At 46.0% G+C, this 22,355-nt stretch overlaps 1 protein-coding gene across 1 annotated transcript in view; it reads left to right on the top strand.

Moving 5' to 3' along the window:
- Window positions 1-22,355, top strand: part of CAMK4 (calcium/calmodulin dependent protein kinase IV) — a 279,671-nt gene that overhangs the window by 240,547 nt on the left and 16,769 nt on the right. The window contains exons 8-9 of the mRNA XM_040239688.1: window positions 10,440-10,515; window positions 21,002-21,128. Of these exons, the coding sequence (XP_040095622.1) occupies window positions 10,440-10,515; window positions 21,002-21,128 (203 nt within the window). The remainder of the gene's footprint in view (window positions 1-10,439; window positions 10,516-21,001; window positions 21,129-22,355) is intronic.

Here is a 22,355-nt window from a genome sequence, read left to right as displayed (position 1 = left end):
CACCCCTTCCTGCACATCCCGTCCCCTTTCCCCGAGCCAGCGCGGACTGTCCCAGGCAGGCTTGCTGTGCCCAGTCCAGACGAAGAGGTGCCCGGGAAAGGGAGAGTGACGCTGGTGACGAGCCAGGAGTGGGGAGCAGGGGTGTTGCTGATCTTGGTGTTGATCTTGCAGAGCACAGGGACTCAGAGGTGTTTGGGAAGCTTTAAACTTAGAGGAAAATGAGTCTCTCGGGGCCTGTGTATCGTCCGACACAGACCTGCAGAAAGGGTGCTCTGTGGAACTCTAGTCTTTTTTCATGTACTTTTTACTAAGTTCTTATTATGCACTGGGCAGTGTGCCGGGTGTCTGAGGTGCAGCAGTGGAAAAAGTATTTCAGGAGGTGAAGTTTAGTGGGAGAAGACAAACAATAAGCAGAATGCGTGTGTAAACTATATAAACAGAGAATTTCTGTGGAAGAACCTAGAGTTAGGGCAGAGGACAGGAATTGCTGGGAGCCTGAGTTAATGTTTAAACAGGGTAAGCTGTGAAGGCTTCACCGGAGAGGAGATCACAGCCTTGGAGGAGGGCAGGGAGAGAGCCCGTGGTATAGCCACCTGGGAAAGAACGTCGCAGGGGCAGGGGCTGAGCGCGCCAGCCCCGAGGAAGAGCGTGCCGGCCGGCGAGGAGGCGGCTGGCGGGCTTGTAACTGCAGGGGACAGGGGGCCTGAGGCTGGAGAACCGCGCGGGAGGACAGAGCCACCCTCCCTGGGGCAGAACGCCTCCCGAGCAGCAGGTGCGGGGCTGCTGGCCGTGGGGTGCTGTGAGACATCCCGGCGGATGTGTCTGAGGTTCAGAAGCCAGGGCGTGGCTGCTGGTACTAGTGTGTAGATGCTACTTAAAGTCACGAGACTGTCCAGCATCCCCCGAGCAGAAAAGGAAGTGATCCCACTGACGCCCAGGCAGCATCGCCTTCAGGAGGCCAGAGAGAAGAGAAGAGACTGCGTTACCATTCAAACGGTCCAACAGCAGACACTCCACAGTGCAGAGCTAGGAGTGAATAGCTGTGTAGGACACCAGTCTCGGGCTCAGTGCACAAAACCGTGTTCTAACACCTAGAGCTGTCAGCAGCTAAGGCGCTCATACAAGCAGCCACCTCCCTCGCGTGGGAGATGGTCCCAGACCCGCCTACGCGTCCCACAGGGTCAGCGCCTTGACAGGGACAAAGGGAGAGCCCTGCACACGTCCTCATCACCCGTATGGTATTAAGTGGTATTCCTGCAGAATCCCTGTGTGCATTCTGTATTTGTCAACTAAGTTGTGAAACGAGCACTTAACCAAGTATATTTTGACCTGAGATGGCTGATAAAATGGGGTCTAAAGAGATTGTCACCAATGTCGCCCTCACTTCTCCTGCTCCCTTTAGTTTAGAGACAGTCTTTTTAAAATACATTGTAGTTGGAGGACAGTTGCATTATAGTGTTGCTTTGGTTTCTGCCGCGCATCAGTGTGCATGGGCCATGGGTGTGCCACCCGCGGGTTCTCGCCAAGCCGGCATGTGCGCTCCCCACCGCAGCAGGGCCCCTCCGGCTCTGTTGACCTGGCAGTGTGTGTGTTCCCGTGCTCCTGTCTCCTTTCATCCCACCGTCTCCCTCCCCTCTCTGTGTCCGTGGGTCTGGTCTCTGTGTCCGCCTTACAGACAATTTTCTAATGTACTGGAAATCCTTAACTTCTTGGTCTCAGTATCGCAAATCATTCTCTGTGCCCTCTTCCTTATAATTGTGAGAGACCACTTCAAGAAAGAACCAGCTGCGCCCATGACTCGCCTGCTGTGAGGATTCGGCTCTATAATTGCCTATGTGAGGGCGGAGCAACGGGAGGAAAGGGGTTGGAGAGCTGACTGACGCGCGTGGGTAGGAGACGCGCTTAAAATGCACCATTCGGGCCCTCAGCACCCACAGGATGTTCCCTTTTAGAGTGTTTGCGACAGAAAGGATAATCATAAAATAAACAGTAAACGTTTCGCAAAGAATTATTGCTGATAATTATCAGTGAGGTGTATAGTTCCTTTAGAGAAAAGCACAGTATTTACCAACGTAACGCATGAGACAGTTTGAATGCTAAATCCATCACTTTATATCTGCATCGTCATATAAAAAAGAGATTCTTATACCATGTTACTGTTAGGATGAGATAATTAATTATATGGTGTATTTATTTATACTCTGCCTTTTCCCACAAAAATGGAAAGATGGCTTTTCAACAGTTGATACTGCTCTGCTATCCCTCAGCCAGCATTCATCACAGCTTTAAAGTGACCAGGAGATTTGGTATGATTAAGATTTGGAACAAATAGTGATTACTCCAAGATGGGAGAACTCAAGGGAATCATAGAAAAGTGACTTTCATAGAAATGAAAGTTTCACAGGGTGATGAAAATAAGTTGTGTTTCTTTTGTCTGCTTCTGAAAGCACTAGGTGTTCTAGGATATTTGATTTTCTCTTCAGGGTATCATTTAAAAAGCAAAAAAGTGAAGTGAGAAAAATAAACAGGCTCTTTTTTCACCCATTTATAAGATTTATACAAAAAAAGTCATATGATTCATGTGGCAAGGAAGACTTCTTTAACAGCTGAAATGAAGAACAGTGAGAGTTGTATTGACTGATGTTTGAAGTGTAAAAGAGCCAAGGAAAATAGAAAGGATGCATTAGAACATAAAGAGCCTATCGCTTATGTCTCAAAACATCCTTCAGACGTTTTTTCTTGCTCTACACTACCAAGTGGTAATTAGCTCGAGTGTCCGAGGCTCCGAACGCCCCCTCGCTTGTTCTCAGCCTTCCGCAGCAAGGCGTGTATAGAAGTGACAGTGTTCTGAGGTTCACTGCAGTAAACTGGCACGGCTGCTCCTAGCCAGAGGCAATGCCCCCACCCCCAACCCCAGAAGCCTTTCAGCTGTATCACAGTCTGATCCCGTCCATACCTTTGTTATAGCATTCAGCAGACTGCGCTCAGACATTACCTGTCTTCTCTATTGTCAAAGCAAAAACTGCCCTTGACGAAGTTGAAAAGGTGGTTCCTGATTCTTGCCAAATATATGAGACCCCGTAACAGAGAACCACACACGGTTCTGATGCTCAGAAAAGCCTGCCGTGGGCACCATAGGAGCCGGTAAGCTCTGTGAGCCTGTAGGAGGCGCCCTGGAGGCACCTCCTCGGGGGTCCTCCTGGCCAAGCTGGGAAGCAGGAAGGAGCAGAGAAGGTCCAAACAGGCTCTCCGGCTTCTGGCAGATAAACCCTCTCCCTCCTCCTGCTCGATCCCCAGGGGCAGGGCTTAGAGAAGTTTCTAGGTGCTGAGGGTGCCGTGGATATCTATGGCCCAGGAGTCTCTGAATTCAAGATCAGCCTCTGCACTGCGAGCCCCACTGTGTCTGTCTGTCCGCTGTACTTCTATAAAGTCAGATTCGGGCTTCAAGGGGAAAATAAATCTTTTCTATTTTTTAACTGAAGTATAATTGATGGACAGTATTGCATTAGTTTCAGGTGTACAACATGGTGATTAAGAATTTCTATATATTATACTCCATTTATAGTTATTAGAAAATTTTGGCTGTATTTCCTATATGTTTTGAATGGTTAAAAGGAAAATGTAGGAGAGAATTTAAACACAAATGAGCAACAACAACAAAGCTCTGATGAAGTGGAACCCGCAGTGGCCCTCACCTGCTTGCGGGCGCCCTGGGGCCCCGCCACGCATGGGAGCCACACCCACGCTGACGCCTCCCTTCCCAAGTCCCAGCTCCTCCCTGCCGCGCAGTCTCATTGCCTTTGCTTTCTTCAGGGAGCCCTCTTCTCTGTTTCCTCAGCCACTACCTCTCTCCCTTTGCCTGGTTCAGACCAGTTCACTTCAGTCTCTCAGTCGTGTCCGACTCTTTGCGACCCCATGAATCGCAGCACGCCAGGCCTCCCTGTCCATCACCAACTCCCGGAGTTCACTCAGACTCACGTCCATCGAGTCCGTGATGCCATCCAGCCATCTCATCCTCTGTCGTCCCCTTCTCCTCCTGCCCCCAATCCCTCCCAGCATCAAGAGTCTTTTCCAATCAGTCAACACTTCGCATGAGGTGGCCAAAGTACTGGAGTTTCAGCTTTAGCATCATTCCTTCCAAAGAAATCCCAGGGCTGATCTCCTTCAGAATGGACTGATTGGATCTCCTTGCAGTCCAAGGGGCTCTCAAGAGTCTTCTCCAACACCACAGTTCAAAAGCATCAACTCTTTGGCGCTCAGCCTTCTTCACAGTCCAACTCTCACATCCATACATGACCACAGGAAAAACCATAGCCTTGACTAGATGGACCTTTTGTTGGCAAAGTAATGTCTCTGCTTTTGAATATGCTATCTAGGTTGCTCATAACTTTTCTTCCAAGGAGTAAGCCTCTTTTAATTTCATGGCCGCAGTCACCATCTGCAGTAATTTTGGAGCACCAAAAAATAAAGTCTGACACTGTTTCCCCATCTATTTGCCATGAAGTGATGGGACCGGATGCCATGATCTTCATTTTCTGAATGTTGAGCTTTAAGCCAACTTTTTCACTCTCCTCTTTGACTTTCATCAAGAGGCTTTTGAGCTCCTCTTCACTTTCTGCCATAAGGGTAGTGTTATCTGCATATCTGAAGTTATTGATATTTCTCCCGGCAATGTTGATTCCAGCTTGTGTTTCTTCCAGTCCAGCGTTTCTCATGATGTACTCTGCACAGAAGTTAAATAAGCAGGGTGACAATATACAGCCTTGACATACTCCTTTTCCTATTTGGAACCAGTCTGTTGTTCCATGTCCAGCTCTAACCGTTGCTTCCTGGCCTGAATACAGATTTCTCAAGAGGTGGGTCAGGTGGTCTGGTATTCCCATCTCTTGAAGAATTTTCCACAGTTTATTGTGATCCACACAGTCAAAGGCTTTGGCATAGTCAATAAAGCAGAAATAGATGTTTTTCTGGAACTCTCTTGCTTTTTCCATGATCCAGTGGATGTTGGCAATTTGATCTCTGGTCCCTCTGTCTTTTCTAAAACCAGCTTGAACATCAGGGAGTTCACGGTTCAGGTATAGCTGAAGCCTGGCTTGGAGAATTTTAAGCATTACCTCACTAGCATGTGAGATGAGTGCAATTGTGCAGTAGTTTGAGCATTCTTTGGCATTGCCTTTCTTTGGGATTGGAATGAAAACTGACCTTTTCCAGTCCTGTGGCCACTGCTGAGTTTTCCCAATTTGCTGGCATATTGAGTGCAGCACTTTCACAGCATCATCTTTCAGCATTTGAAGTAGCTCAACTGGAATTTCATCACCTCCACTAGCTTTGTTTGTAGTGATGCTTTCTAAGGCCCACTTGACTTCACATTCCAAGATGTCTGGCTCTAGATGAGTGATCACACCATCGTGATTATCCGGGTCATGAAGATCTTTTTTGTACAGTTCTTGCATGTATTCTTGCCACCTTTTCTTAATATCTTCTTCTTCTGTTAGGTCCAGACCATTTCTGTCCTTTATCGAGCCCATCTTTGCATGAAATGTTCCCTTGGTATCTCTAATTTTCTTGAAGAGATGTCTAGTCTTTCCCATTCTGTTGTGTTCCTCTATTTCTTTGCATTGATTGCTGAAGAAGGCTTTCTTATCTCTTCTTGCTGTTCCTTGGAACTCTGCATTAAGATGCTTATATCTTTTCTTTTCTCCTTAGCTTTTCACTTCTCTTCTTTTCACAGCTATTTGTAAGTCTTCCCCAGACAGCCATTTTGCTTTTTTGCATTTCTTTTCCATGGGGAGGGTCTTGATCCCTGTCTCCTGTACAGTGTCACGAACCTCATTCCATAGTTCATCAGGCACTCTATCTATCAGATCTAGGCCTTTAAATCTATTTCTCACTTCCACTGTATAATCATAAGGGATTTGATTTAGGTCATACCTGAATGGTCTAGCGGTTTTCCCTGCTTTCTTCAATTTGAGTCTGAATTTGGTAATAAGGAATTCATGATCTGAGCCACAGTCAGCTCCTGGTCTTGTTTTTGTTGACTGTCTAGAGTGTCTCCATCTTTGGCTGCAGAGAGTATAAGCAATCTGATTTCGGTGTTGACCACTGGTGATGTCCATGTGTAGAGTCTTCTCTTGTGTTGTTGGAAGAGGGTGTTTGCTATGACCAGTGCATTTTCTTAGCAAAACTCTATTAGTCTTTGCCCTGCTTCATTCCGCATTCCAAGGCCAAATTTGCCTGTTACTCCAGGTGTTTCTTGACTTCCTACTTTTGCATTCCAGTCCCCTATAATGAAAAGGACATCTTTTTTGGGTGTTAGTTCTAAAAGGTCTTGTAGGTCTTCATAGAACCGTTCAACGTCAGCTTCTTCACCATTACTAGTTGGGGCATAGACTTGAATTACTGTGATATTGAATGGTTTCTCTAGATCTTTCATATCTGTTTAAACTTCACTTTCTCTGATTACCTTTCTTGATCTTTCCAACCAGGTCAACCCTCTGTTATAGACACTCTCCCTCCAAGCACTCTATGTTTCTTTGTGTGGTTTTCTCTGTGGTAGTGGAGACTTGTTCTCTGTAACGCCCCGTCATTCCCCAGCACCACCCACAGCACTTGTCACATGGCATGTGCTTAACAAATGCAGTTCATCGTCAGTTGAATGAGTGAGTGAAGAAACCTGTTGATTTCCTTTGCCTTTTCTCCCTTGGATTGAGCTTTCTCAAAAACAGTTAACAGTTTGAAAAAGCCTTCCGATAAAGAATGCCTCTCTGTGGTTTTAACTCCATAGGTAGGAAGGGATCGTGCTCATCTAGGGCACCAACAAAATGAAGGTTCAACAAAATGAAGGTTCAGTCAGTTCAGTTCAGTTCAGTCACTCAGTTGCGTCTGACTCTTTGTGACCATCACCAATTCATGGAGTTTACCCAAACTCATGTCCATTGAGTTGGTGATGCTATCCAACCATCTTATCCTCTGTCATCCCCTTCTCCTCCTGCCTTCAATCATTCCCAGAATCAGGGTCTTTTCAAATGAGGATTCAAATAAGCTCTTCGCATCAGGTGGCCAAAGGATTGGAGTTTCAGCTTCAACATCAGTCCTTCCAATGGATATTCAGGACTGATTTCCTTTAGGATGGACTGTTTGGACCTCCTTGCAGTCCAAGGAACTTGCAAGAGTCTTCTCCAACATCACAGTTCAAAAGCATCAATTCTTCGGCACTCAGCTTTCTTTCTAGTCCAACTCTCTCATCCATACATGACTACTGGAAAAATCATAGCTTTGGCTAGACAGATCTTTGTTGGCAAAGTGATGTCTCTGCTTTTTAATACACTGTCTAGGTTTGTCATAGCTTTTCTCCCAAAGAGCAAGTGTCTTTTAATTTCATGGCTACAGTCACCATCTGCAGTGATTTTGGAGCCCCCCCACAAAAAGTTACGGTCAGTCATCCAAATTATCCCTCTATTTTTCTCTTAGGGCTTTAGGAGAAGGAAAACCTAGCATCAGTCAATATATCACAGGCTATACCTAATCTTGCTTATTTTATAACCATTTCCAGTTACAGTGATTTTATTTACTAAAATGAATTAATTCCAATCTTTATATGTACCTTCAATCTCTAGATATTAGACTGTCAGGTGTCCTGGGAGTTCTGTAGCATTTAGTGTTTAATGAGCAATAACACGAATGATGGTAACTTTAGGAAGTAGCAGAAAACTGGACTCTACTTAGAAGACAGCCAGGAAAATCAATGAATGATTATTAACTATTTCTGAAAAAAATTCTAAATCATTTAAAGTACATGTTAAAAAAAAAACAAACTGTAGTAACCTTGAATGTCTTTATTCCCCTGCCCCTGCATTTTGCTTGTTTACTTGTTTGTTTGTTTTGATAATGAGATAAGAAAATATATGAAGGACATCCAGGAGTGTCTGTATGAATCGCATTAAAAGGTGGACTGGTTGATACCTTTTCTTGAACTGAATTGGAAGTAGTCAACTATTTCTGACTCTTAAGAAAATCATAAATATGTAGAATTACCCTCCAGGACATGTGATAAGTAGGAGACTTGAAACACTGATGTGCCAGAGACTGAAGTTTATTCTAGAAAAGCTGTTGGTGCTTGGAAAGGGTTCACATAGAGTACAAGAATGTGTTCTGCTGGCTCTGAAGTCACAGTCCTATTAACTAGTGATCAAAAATATTTAAAGGTTACTGTGTATTAATATCTAATTGTGTCTAGGTATTTAGGTTGATTTCATCCAAATTTTATATTATGATAGTGAATATAATAAATCCATTTTAAAATTTCTTTTCAAGAGAAATTTATTATGGAGGACAAACACGTTCTATATTCCATTTGTCTCAGTCAACCTCACTGTGGGGAGTCTAGCTTTTCATCCCACCAGTTTGCTCATCTTGCAGCATAATGCCTTACAAGGAAAAAATTGCCTCTGGGAAGTAAGGTTGCACCCAGTGATGGGAAGGGAGGTCAAATATTGCCACATGGGGTAAAACCAACTAAAACCCTGTAACATAGTTTCAAAAAGGACTTTGTTTCATAGTATTCGCTTCCTTTGGGTCCCTTGACTTGGGAGCTACAAGGATCAAAGTCAGGGGAAGCCCCGGACCTTTAAGACAGCCCGCTGGCCTCCGCAGGTGCCTCCGCATGCAGGCTGGGCATGGACCCCCCCGGAGCTGGGGGTGGGTGCCCGCAGGCGGCAGGCGCAGTGGCTCTCCAGGGGGTTCCTGCAGCCGGTGCACAGGGGGAGCACGCGTCCTCTTTTCTTGCCTGGACTCTCAGCAACTCTCCCTTCACTTGGATGACAGCATGTGAAACCCAGATGAAACCTGGAAATTAGCTAGTGCAATTCATTTACTAGAGGTGAAAACCAAGACCCAGAAAATATGAGACTCTCAGCATCTCATGTGTGCGTTTAAATGTCAGAAAGGGATTGATGATGCTTCCCTGGTCTGGGACTTGGCCTGGGGAGGGTAGTGGCTCTGTGCCAGATGTGCGCGCCTTCAGCCCCCAGCGGAGGTGGCCCTTCTGAAGGCTGCAGAACTCTGCCCGACGCCGAGCAAGGCGTTTGCGAGTGGGAGGTCAGTGCAGAGGCCCTTGGGCCCCAGAAGGACGGTCTGTGGGGTCCAGAGGGCTCTGCGGATGCGCGCTGGCCTGGCTGAGAGGGTGGTACTGGCTTTGAGCGCGCATTTCTCTTAATTATGTTAATTAAGCCTTGAAAGGAAACTGTTCTAGGAATAGACGCCCGTGGAGCCCAGATCCCGCTCCCGAAAGGGCGCGTCCCGCTGGACTGCCGCGCGGCGCGTGAGGACGCGGGCCCATTCCACACGCCCGTCACCTCCTGCGTCTTATGCGACAGCTTCCACAGGAGGGAGGGCATCCTGAGAGAAGAAAGCAGAGCGGGAGGACGTCGGAGGCAGGCCGCGGTGTCCTCTCTGTAACTCGGGGTCCCCTGAGGACGGCTGCCTTCGGGGGCTCCCCTTGGCCTGTCCTCCAGTCCTGACATCCCCAGGCCGCGTGGGCGCGCCCCGAGGGAAGGAGTGCGGAGCCCCGGCCCAGGGCCGCCCTGGGGCACACTCAGCGCTGCGCTTCCTCCCGGGGGCCCCGCGGCCCCCCGCAGCACGTCTGTTGAGAATAGAAAAGGGCTGCTCTGGGCCGTAGACCTGCGCCCCGCTTCGGCACAGAGAGCAGAGCTCTCACTGCTCCGTTTCTTGCGTTATTAGTGGGGCCAGCAAAGCACCTCCAGGCCGCAGGGCAAGCCGTCGACCCGGTCAGCCTCCGTCTCACAGCTGGGGCTGCGCTGCGGGCCGCGGCGGGGCGGAGAAGACCTGCGCGTCAGGCCAGAGCAGCGGCCTGGCTGCGCGCAGGGAAGCCCTCTCTCCGCCCTTCGCGCCGAGGCACCGCGGCCAGCCGCGCTCCGCTGCGCGCGTGCTTCTCAGCGCCGAGACCTGCGCCGGCTCTTGTCCGCCCTCCAGCGATGACTGTCCAGCCCTGTCGCCGTCTGCCCTGCCCCTGCCCTACACGCGGTCAGAAACGCACGCTCACGGAGACCTCAGGCCTCAGGCGGCCTACTGTGCCTCTTACCTCTTCCTATGCTGAACTTTCATTTCTTTCTTTTCTGTGTACAAAGCTCCCTTTGTAGTACAGATATAGCTATGGGATTTGAAAAGTATCATGATGTTCTGATGTAGAGTATTAAAGTTAGTAAGTTTATTTTTATGTACCCCAAACACAGAGAGAATATAATCTTTTCCACTAAAATTGTCATAAGAATTTGTAGCCTCATACTTCGGTTTGAGGAGAGAAGATTGGTTGTAAACCTGTTCTGAAGTTTCTGTTGCTGAACTCATTTCTTCTCCATTGCTTGTTGCTAAAATGTGAATACTGAATTTAAACTCTAATACAGTTTTCACTTTTTCTGCAGCACCTGAAATCCTTCGAGGCTGTGCCTATGGACCCGAGGTGGACATGTGGTCTGTGGGGATCGTCACCTACATCTTGTAAGTGAATAGCAGCGATCTCAAAGCATACTGTTTCCCTTTGCTATACTATCTTCTAGTTACTTATATGTGCACGCATGCTAAGTTGCTCGGGCCTGTCCAACTCTTTTCGACCCCATGGACTGTAGCCCACCAGGCTCCTCTGTCCATGGGATTCTCCAGGCAAGAACACTGGAGTGGGTTGCCATGCCCTTCTCCAGGGGATCTTTCCAACCCTGGGATCGAACCTGTGTCTCTTATGACTCCTGCTTTGGCAGGCAGTTTATTTACCACTAGCGTCACCTAGGAAGCCCAAGTACTTACAGTCCTCATAAAAAAGCAAGATCCCTTTTAACTTTTTGTGGTTCTCTATGATGTACTACATCATGAGAAACGCTGGGCAGGAAGAAGCACAAGCTGGAATCAAGATTGCTGGGAGAAATATCAATAACCTCAGATATGCAGATGACACTACCCTTATGGCAGAAAGTGAAGAGGAACTAAAAAGCCTCTTGATGAAAGTGAAAGTGGAGAGTGAAAAAGCTGACTTAAAGCTCAACGTTCAGAAAACTAAGATCATGGCATCTGGTCCCATCACTTCATGGGAAATAGATGGGGAAGCAGTGGAAACAGTGTCAGACTTTTTTGGGGGCTCCAAAATCACTGCAGATGGTGACTGCAGCCATGAAATTAAAAGACGCTTACTCCTTGGAAGAAAAGTTATGAACAACCTAGATAGCATATTGAAAAGCAGAGACATTACTTTGTCAACAAAGGTCCGTCTAGTCAAGGCTATGGTTTTTCCTGTGGTCATGTATGGATGTTAGAGTTGGACTGTGAAGAAAGCTGAGTGCCGAAGAATTGATGCTTTTGAACTGTGGTGTTGGAGAAGACTCTTGAGAGTCCCTTGGACTGCAAGGAGATCAGCCCTGGGATTTCTCTGGAAGGAATGATGCTAAAGCTGAAAACTCCAGTACTTTGGCCACCTCATGCAAAGAGTTGACTGGTTGGAAAAGACTCTGATGCTGGGAGGGATTGGGGGCAGGAAGAGAAGGTGACGACCAAGGATGAGATGGCTGGATGGCATCACGGACTTGATGGACGTGAGTCTGAGTGAACTCTGGGAGTTGGTGATGGACAGGGAGGCCTGGTGTGCTGTGATCATGGGGTTGCAAAGAGTCAAACACGACTGAGTGACTGAACTGAACTGACGATGTACTAAGAGTAGTTAATGAAAGAATTTTCAGAAAACGAGCATCATGCTTTGTAGTTTTCTTGGGGTAAGAACTTCTGTCTAGGGCTTTGGTGTGTCTCATCATATTATGCAGTGTATCACAGACATTGGAATAATTCATTATTTGATGGTATTAATGAGCATGAAATCACCTATTAAACTTGCTCTTGTTTTACTTATGTGCATGTCATCCAAATGATGAGTATTATTCCTTTTTAAGGGACAAATGGTTCTTTAACCTCTGAAGCAATCCCAAACCTATATATGTCTTATCAGGAATGTTTTAAAGGCATTTTGGCTATCAGTTTTATTTCCTGTATGTGTTAAGTTCTCAAGGACTGCCAGGGTCCAGCCCCAGTGGATCCAGGGTAATTTGAAGGTGGGGATGGAATCGGCATCCTAGGAAAAAACTTATTTAATTACAGATAGAGAGGGATTAGAAAATTAGCAGAGAAAAAGAGGCTGAATAACTTGGTTTACGTGGAATACCAATCACCACCTACGTAGGCCACCGCATCTTTCCATTCTCCCGAAGGAGAGGAGGCATTGAGGCCCCCCCAGTCCGATCTTAGAAGCCCAGGCAAAATTAGTAGGCTTGGTGAGTACCCACGTACCAGATGGGAATTCGGCCAGAAAACAGTAGGAGAGAAAAAGATGCTGAATAACTTGGTTTACGTGGGATACCAATAAAATTCCAAGACAAGGAATTTGCACCATCCATGTTGGGCCACAGGTGCCAGTTGAATATCGGAAGGTGCCCCTCCTTGGGCTCCTTCTCGCGTGGGCTTGAAAACCGGGACAAGTAAGTAGACATGGCGAGCACCCACGCTCCAGATGGGAATTCAGCCAGAAAAACGGGGAGCAAGAAAGAAACGACATGGGGGAATCAGTCTTTCCAGAAACTGATCCCATTTCTTTATTTTGGGTTTGCTTATATTCCTTTTGTTATACATAGGGATGAATACAGAGTCACGCGGGGGTCAGCAGTCCTGACCTTTATCAAAATCACGTGCTTCACATAAATGTATAAAAAAAGGTTTTAGGGGTTTTACATCATCTTCTGGCGGTAAGGCCTACTGACATTTTATGATCCTTTCTTTCTGATAACCAAAAAACTTATTTTTTCCAAGGGTGTTTTTTCTTAAACCAGGTACCACCCTCCAAATAAAGTTGCATTCCTATAGGGTGAGGGTGTAGTGGGTTACAATCAAGAAAGGAATTTATTTAACCCAAGGTTAACATGATTAATCTTAAAGGTTAATACTTATTTCTCCTATATGCTAGTTATATTCATTATAAGGGCAGGGAATATGGAGATTTAGCAGCAAAACATCAGGCCAACAAATGAAAACCCTTCACCAATGTTCCCCTTAAGATCTATTTAGTCTTAAGATAGTGATAAAGTTACATTTTTGCATAGCAAGGACACAGTGATTTATAACAAAGTACAGTGATCTATTACAAAGAGAAAATTCATTAACTCAAAAAGTCTAGTATTGCTAACATCAAAAACTACTATATTTCCTTTTCTATATTACAAATATATTGATTAATATACTCCCAGGTGCCTAAGGATATGGAGGCCTGGTGGCAATCGTTGACTCAACAATGAGAAAAGCCCTATGCTAATTAAGACTTTCAAAATACTCCAAGCTCTCTGTGCTGTTTATGGTTGAGAGGTAGTAAACAATCATGTGCTTAGTGGCAGGAGTGTGGATAATCCTGTCACACAAGCTAGTCTGCTGGCAGAGAGGTTTGACCTGAGACACCCTTGTCACACCCAGGGCAGGGAATTAGCAGTAATTATTGGCACAACAAATGAAAAACCTTTCACCAATATAATTCCTAACCAACCCACTATACTGACAATTTCCAACTTCCCAAAAGAATCTGCCTTTAGTAAGTCTAAAACATTTCATGCCTCTCATGATTGGGAGGCTGTAAACAATCACATGAACCCATACAGGCAGGCTAGATAACCTTCAGAGGAGTTCGCAAGTTGAAACACTCTTGTCACGCCCAGGAATTTTTATTGACTTGGAGCTGTAAGCTAACTCTTTCTCCGAGAGAGGTAATGGGGGTCAGCCCCCTGTAAAGGCAGAGGTATAGGTGAGAGCATGAAACAGTAAAGTAGGTAGACTCTGGTTTTGGGGGTAGATGCTCGGGAACAGGGGGTTTCCTGAAGCTTGATCACGCCTTTGCCTATGCCAAGCCTCCTTTCTCATGACCTTTGCCATAGGCGGAGTTCCTCATGCTGGCTCCCTTCAAAGGACCTTTAGTATAATACCCAGAACTCAGAGAAAACTTCTGGGGGTGGGGGAGGGGCGTTATCTTTCACTCTCTGGTATCTCCAGCTCCATTTCTAAGCTCCTGTCTACTAATAAACAACAGGTTGCAGTCTGCCAAAGAGATGATGGAATTGCAGACAAATAGGAAGGAAATAGTCTAGAGTGATAGGAGAGTGTCTGTCGAAGAAGGTTGCCTGTGGAACAGCTGCAAATGCAAACCTCACTGAGCTCCAAGTTCACTTTGAGTTCAGTCACTCAGTCATGTCCGACTCTTTGCGACCCCATGAATCGCAGCACGCCAGGCCTCCCTGTCCATCACCATCTCCCGGAGTTCACTCAGACTCATGTCCATCGAGTCCATGATGCCATCCAGCCATCTCATCCTCTGTTGTCCCCTTCTCCTCCTGTCCCCAATCCCTCCCAGCATCAGAGTCTTTTCCAATCAGTCAACTCTTCGCATGAGGTGGCCAAAGTACTGGAGTTTCAGCTTTAGCATCATTCCTTCCAAAGAAATCCCAGGGCTGATCTCCTTCAGAATGGACTGGTTGGATCTCCTTGCAGTCCAAGGGACTCTCAAGAGTCTTCTCCAACACCACACTTCAAAAGCATCAATTCTTCAGCACTCAGCCTTCTTCACAGTCCAACCCTCACATCCATACATGATCACAGGAAAAACCATAACCTTGACTAGACGGACTTTAGTTGGCAAAGTAACGTCTCTGCTTTTGAATATACTCATCTAGGCTGATCACAACTTTTCTTCCAAGGAGTAAGCATCTTTTAATTTCATGGCTGCAGTCACCATCTGCAGTGATTTTGGAGCTCAAAAAAATAAAGTCTGACACTGTTTCCACTGTTTCCCCATCTATTTCCCATGAAGTGATGGGACCGGATGCCATGATCTTCGTTTTCTGAATGTCGAGCTTTAAGCCAAGTTTTTTGCTCTCCTCTTCCACTTTCATCAAGAGGCTTTTTAGCTCCTCTTCACTTTTTTGCAATAAGGGTGGTGTCATCTGCATATCTGAGGTTATTGATATTTCTCCCGGCAATGTTGATTCCAGCTTGTGTTTCTTCCAGTCCAGCGTTTCTCATGATGTACTCTGCACAGAAGTTAAATAAGCAGGGTGACAATATACAGCCTTGACATACTCCTTTTCCTATTTAGAACCAGTCTGTTGTTCCATGTCCAGTTCTAACTGTTGCTTCCTGGCCTGAATACAGATTTCTCAAGAGGCAGGTTAGGTGGTCTGGTATTCCCATCTCTTTCAGTATTTTCCACAGTCTATTGTGATCCGCACAGTTAAAGGCTTTGGCATAGTCAATAAAGCAGAAATAGATGTTTTTCTGGAACTCTCTTGCTTTATCCATGATCCAGCGGATGTTGGCAATTTGATCTCTGGTTCCTCTGTCTTTTCTAAAACCAGCTTGAACATCAGGGAGTTCACGGTTCATGTATTGATGAAGCCTGGCTTGGAGAATTTTGAGCATTACTTTGCTAGCGTGTCAGATGAGTGCAATTGTGCGGTAGTTTGAGCATTCTTTGGCATTGCCTTTCTTTGGAATTGGAATGAAAACTGACCTTTTCCAGTCCTGTGGCCACTGCTGAGTTTTCCAAATGTGCTGGCATATTGAGTGCAGCACTTTCACAGCATCATCTTTCAGCATTTGGAACAGCTCAACTGGAATTCCATCACCTCCACTAGCTTTGTTCATAGTGATGCTTTCTAAGACCCACTTGACTTCACATTCCAAGATGTCTGGCTCTAGATTAGTGATCACATCATCATGATTATCTGGGTTGTGAAGATCTTTTTTGTACAGTTCTTGCATGTATTCTTGCCACCTTTTCTTAATATCTTTTTCTTCTGTTAGGTCCAGACCATTTCTGTCCTTTATCGAGCCCATCTTTGCATGAAATGTTCCCTTGGTATCTCTAATTTTCTTAAAGAGATGTCTAGTCTTTCCCATTCTGTTGTGTTCCTCTATTTCTTTGCACTGATCGCTGAAGAAGGCTTTCTTATCTCTCCTTGCTATTCTCTGGAACTCTGCATTCAGATGCTTATATCTTTCCTTTTCTCCTTGGCTTTTCGCCTCTTTTCTTTTCACAGCTATTTGTAAGGCCTCCCCAGACAGCCATTTTGCTTTTTTTGCATTTCTTTTCCATGGGGATGGTCTTCATCCCTGTCTCCTCTACAGTGTCACAAATTTCATTCCATAGTTCATCAGGCACTGTGTCTATCAGATCTAGGCCCTTAAATCTATTTCTCACTTCCACTGTATAATCATAAGGGATTTGATTTAGGTCATACCTGAATGGTCTAGCGGTTTTCCCTGCTTTCTTCAATTTCAGTCTGAATTTGGTAATAAGGAGGTCATGATCTGAGCCACAGTCAGCCCCTGGTCTTGATTTTGTTGACTGTCTAGAGCTTCTCCATCTTTGGCTGCAAAGAATATAAGCAATCTGATTTCGGTGTTGACCATCTGGTGAAGTCCATGTGTAGAGTCTCCTCTTGTGTTGTTGGAAGAGGGTGTTTGCTATGACCAGTGCATTTTCTTGGCAAAATTCTATTAGTCTTTGCCCTGCTTCATTCCGCATTCCAGGGTCAAAGTTGCCTGTTACTCCAGGTGTTCCTTGACTTCCTACTTTTGCATTCCAGTTCCCTAGAATGAAAAGGACATCTTTTTTGGGTGTTAGTTCTAAAAGGTCTTGTAGGTCTTCATAAAGCCGTTCAACTTCAGTTTCTTCAGTGTTACTGGTTGGGGCATAAGACTTGGATAACTGTGATATTGAATGGTTTGCCTTGGAGATGAACAGAGATCATTCTGTCATTTTTGAGACTGCATCCAAGTACTGCATTTCAGACTCTTTTGTTGACCATGATGGCTACTCCAATTCTTCTGAGAGTTTCCTGCCCACAGTAGTAGATATAATGGTCATCTGAGTTAAATTCACCCATTCCAGTCCATTTTAGTTTGCTGATTCCTAGAATGTTGACGTTCACTCTTGCCATCTCTTGTTTGACCACTTCCAATTTGCCTTGATTCATGGACCTTTCATTCCAGGTTCCTATGCAATATTGCTCTTTACAGCATCGGATCTTGCTTCTATCACCAGTCACATCCACAACTGGGTATTGTTTTTGCTTTGGCTCCATCCCTTCATTCTTTCTGGAGTTATTTCTCCACTGATCTCCAGTAGCATATTGGGCACCTACTGACCTGGGGAGTTCCTCTTTCGGTATCCTATCATTTTGCCTTTTCATACTGTTCATGGGGTTCTCAAGGCTAGAATACTGAAGTGGCTTGCCATTCCCTTCTCCAGTGGACCACTTACATCCAAACAAGTGGATTTGGCTGTCAGCTAGAGGGCGCTACAGAGTCAATTGTGGTGCGTGTGTCCTGTGCACTCTGTTGTGTCCGACTCTTTGTGACCCCGTGGACTGTAGCCCACCAGGCTCCTCTGTCTGTGGGGTTCTCCAGGAAAGAACACTGGAGTGAAGTTGCCCTTTCCTTCTCCAGGGGATCTTCCCAACCCAGGGATCGAACCCACATCTCTTGCATCTCTTGCATTGACAGGTGGATTCTTTACTACTGCACCACCTGGGAAGCCCAAGTTAATTGTTGGAACCTGTATTATTCAAATCTGTAAAGAGATTTTGAAGGGTGTGAAAGAAAGTGAATTAGGCAGCTCAGGCTTCTATAACAAACCACAGAGGCTGGGTGCTACAGAACTACAAACGTGGAGCCCTGGAGTCTGGAGGCCAAAGGCGCTGGTAGCTCAGGTCCTGCCAAGAGCCGTCTTCCTGGCTGCAGACAGCTGCCTTCTCCCTATATCCACCGAGGCAGGAGGAGGAAGCACGTTCTGCGGTCCCTCTTCCGTGAGCGCACTGCACTGATCACAGCACAAGGTCTCATCCTTGTGGCCTCATCGAACTCTCTTAACTGCCAGAGCCCTCATCTCCAGATGCCATTACACAGGGCTCAGGGCCTTAACGTCCTGATCAGGGAGAACACAGTTCAGTCCATAGTAGGAAGAGGTTCGGTTTGGCCAATTTAATAGTGATCTTAGAAAGTGCAGTGTCTAGGTAATATGGGCTAGGAAGAGGGCAACCAGGGTAGACTTCCAAGCATGTTAGCAAACTCTTGAGTTCACCTGGGTTTATTTGTTGGTCAGTAGCAACCATAAAAAGGTTTAACAAGCACACCATGAAGCAGTCATCTGCTATTACATAATGTCGAAAGATATTTTCAGTGGTCACTTCCCCGTGTTTCCAGGATGTGGTAAAGCTTGAAAAGAATATAGACAGCTAGGGAACCATGTGTTTTCTTATGAAAGTGCAAACTTTTAGGTAATTTGTTTTCCACACTTATTGCTTAATTCATTAGTAATGAATTCATAAGGTCACATCATAGAATTCCTTCAGCTTACATTTAAGATCACTATTGTGCTGTGGAAGAAGGTTGTCTCCTGAATTGTGTGCGTGACATATTGGGCTTAGTGATGTTCACGGAAAAACTGAACTACAAATACTGCTTCCTATTTGCCCCTAAAATGGAAACATGCCCACCCAAGTAGAGTTTCTTACGGAAATGTGATGGAAGGGGTTGACGAATTAAGGATATGTGGTTGAGGTAGGAAATTTAATACCATTTGCCCTGGAACCCTGGAATATGGAATGAATAACACTCCCATGTCACGAACATGGGAAAGTGAAGAGAAAAAAATGTGACTGTTGGAGAAGCATCTAATTATAACCCTGAAAAAAATGTACAAATCAGGTTTCTTTCCCATAGTTCACTGAAGCCCATTAGTTGAAAGTTGCTGGCTGAGTAAGTGGTAGCAGCTAACAGGCCACTCACGGCTAATATCCTTTAGTTCTGGCCCGACTTCTGTCAGCCCCTGAGCCTAGGGCCTTTTTATTTAGTCTGTAGTCCATTAATGGTTGATGAAGTCTACTAGGCAAGGTTCATTGAAACATTTTCTACAATGGATTATGCCGTTGGGTTTATGTGCCTCCTTTATTATTATTAAAAGTTCTGCCCAGCTGTTTCGTGCTGTGGCCGTGCTATTTCTAAGGATGACAGTGGCTTGGACATGAAGGCCGTTCTGTTGTTTCTCAGAAGAATTCTGCTCCTTCTACCTTCTAAACCTGCGCCCTTTACCCCTATAGACAGAAGCAACTACTGTGGTTTTCAGGTCAGAATCAGATAACATCGGAGATTCACACTCTCGCCTTCAGCTTTCAGCGCTGCGTCCTGTCCCGTGGCTCCGAGCGCCCTGCTCACACGCCCGCCTGGGCCTCGCCCGGCTCCTGTGCCGCCCGCCTGGGCCTCGCCCGGCTCCCGTGCCACCCCGCAGCGCCGGGCTCTTCACTGTGCCCCGAGCGCGCTCGCCTGCTGCTGCGTGTCTGCGCCTGCCGGCCCCACCCTTCAGGCTAATGACCTAACCTGCTTACCCCGTGGTTTGCCGACGTGTCCAGGATGACAGGAAGGCGTCTGAGTGCCCCACTTGCAGAGCTGTCTATTCCCCCTCTAAATTCCGGAAGACGGAACGTGCGAGTTTCCTCGGCTAAGCCTGGGCGGTTGGCGGCTTTCCCTGGACTCGCGGGCAGCGGCCGCGTCTGAAGGAGGAGGCCGCCGGGCGCGCTGTGGCCGTGTGCCCGCCTCCCGGCTCCCTCTGCTGGGGCCCCGTCTCTCTGGGGCCCGCAGCGGCCGTGTCTGTCTGCAGGAGGCCCGGCTGCAGGCGCGCTGTGGCCGTGTGCCCCCTTCTCTGCTGGAGCCTCGTCTTCCTTGGGGGCCCCCAGTGGGTGTCCGTGTCTGATGGAGGAGGCCGCCGGGCGGGGTGTGCCGTGTGCCCTCCTCTGCTGGAGCTGCGCCTCCCTGGGGGCCCCGCAGTGCACGCGGGGCGCCCAGCCCGGCCTCGGTGCTGCTGAGCCTCGGCTTTACCCGGCTGGCTCTGCAGTATTTGAAAGAAACCAGGACCGTCGAGCAGGATGGACCCTGAGCCAAAGAGCAGGAGAAATTAAACACCTGCTGCGTCCGGATCCGCTGGACTGTTTCACGCTCTGCAGCAGCCGGGCCAGTTTGATGGAAGGACTTGGGGAAATGTTTCTTACTGTGTTCATTCTTGGTCACGTGAAACACACACCCTGGCAAGGACTTTTTTTTTTACAGTTCCCTTTTGGTCTTTAGTGATTTAGAACCTCCCCTGACCTGTAAGCACCACCAGCAGCTCACTTTTCCTGTCTCTTTTTTATGCAAAGGGTGTTTCTGTTTCTTTCCTCTCACATTTTTATGTGACCGTGCTGGAAGGTGACGAGGATCATAGTGAGATGTCTTTGCGATGTGCAGAAGTGAGGCTCGCGTGCCTGGCGACCGTCCTCTGGGCTGCGTCGCCCGCTGCAGTCAGTTCAGAAGGCCCTTCCCCGCGGCCCTGTAGGCGCCTGTCTGTGTTCACTCTGAGACCCAAACTGGAGTGGGATGGAAACCCAATACTTTTTTCATCTCTATGGAAGAATTCAGTGAAAAGGACTGAACAAAAACGACTAACAACTTTTCTTTGCACCTTTTAACCTTTTTATTCTCAAAATCCTAACTTTTCCATTTTATGATAAATTGGAACTCCAATCTGCTCTCTCAGTTCCTGGTGGAAAAAAACACATGGAAATAGCACTATAGCATAATGCTTGTAGTAGTGTCAGCGATCATAATATTATTGTTGCTTTGTATCATAATTATTAATATGATTATAACTTTTTGTAGAAATTTTACATTGATTTTTTATCTATTTTTACTTCCCTGAAGACATGCTTGTATATTTATATAATCATAAATGAATTATAACAAGGCAATTACACACTTAAGCTTAGCAGACGTACATTCATCACAGGAAGCTGTGAAAAAGGACAAGATTGAATTTCTGCAAAAAATTGGTGACATACACTTAGGCTTTTAAAGGCGTTTTATCTTGTATCTTTTGTCCTAGACTTTGTGGATTTGAACCATTCTATGATGAGAGAGGCGATCAATTCATGTTCAGGAGAATTCTGAATTGTGAATATTACTTTATCTCCCCCTGGTGGGATGAAGTATCTCTGAATGCCAAGGATTTGGTAAGTGTGACTGAAACAAAATGAAATAAAATCCCTTACATTCATTTTTTAACTACTTAATGGGCAGTGCCATTTAGAAAATTAATCCCTCTTAGTAGCTTATTTCTTTTTAATTATATAGTATTTTTAAGAAAACAATGCATACTAATTTTCCTTATAGATAATGAAAAAAAGATATGTTTGATTCATCTCTAGCTGAATTATCACAAATTACAAATTACTGCTTGTTAATTAATGAGTTTTTATCATCTGGTACAGAACCTGTAAGCTATGAAGCTAAGAAGACAGCTGTGTTGGGTGACTGCAAACATCATGTACACAGATGAGTTCTTTTTAAATGGCTTGCTGTCACTTAGCTTAGTTATGCTTTGAATAAAGCAACATTAGTTCTTCAAATGTTCAAACTTATTAAAATATCCTGATGGTAACACAAGTCCCATCCCGCATGACTACCATACATGAGTCACATTGTGCGTTTTCTTTGATTTTTTGTTTCTTTCACTGACTTCTCACCTCTGGTAATACTGGAGTTTATCTGCATTCAGGACAGGTGGGGCGCTGGCCTATCCTCTGGGGCTCTGGCCCCCCGGTTCTAAAATAAAGAAGATACTGAGGTGCCATTGAAGCTTTTACCATCAATTCTTTAGAGCTGTCGTCCTCAATCTTTTTGGCACCAGGGACCAACTTTATAGAAGACAATTTTTCCATGGACTGGGGGTAGGGAGGCTAGTTTCAGAATGATTTTAGCAGATCACATTTATTTTGCACTTTATTTCTAATTGAATACTAGTGCTGATAAGATAGGAAGTACTAGTCCACAGCCCGGAGACTAGGGAACCCTTTTCTAGAGAGAAACCACACAGAAATGATGAAAAATTGACTTCTGAATCATAGAAGGTTAGATCTCCAAGGATCTCAGGACTTATTTAATCTTCCTTGAATTTTAAGGATGAGTTTGCTCAAGCGCAGAGAAGTGATGCACAGCTTCCCAGCAGAAAGACATTGCTCGAAAGGAAGGGTCCAGATTTCCGGACCCCTTCTCCAGGGCTTTTTTCTCATCTTAGCATCTGTGTGCTGGGAAAACAGGTTTCCTAAGGTCATGACCTTTCCAGCACGGTCTGAAGAGAGGCAGCGTGTGCGTGTGCGATGCGAAGATATCGCCACCTCCCCCTCGCGCCCCCTCTGCTGAGTGTCTCTGTGTCCGCCCGTCTGTCTGCTCCATCGAGA

This window comes from Oryx dammah, unplaced genomic scaffold (assembly GCF_014754425.2).
Source record: "Oryx dammah isolate SB20612 unplaced genomic scaffold, SCBI_Odam_1.1 HiC_scaffold_5, whole genome shotgun sequence".
NCBI classification, from domain to species: domain Eukaryota; kingdom Metazoa; phylum Chordata; class Mammalia; order Artiodactyla; family Bovidae; genus Oryx; species Oryx dammah.
Note: the sequence above shows the minus strand (reverse complement) of the source record. Positions and strands in the feature narration are given on the sequence as shown.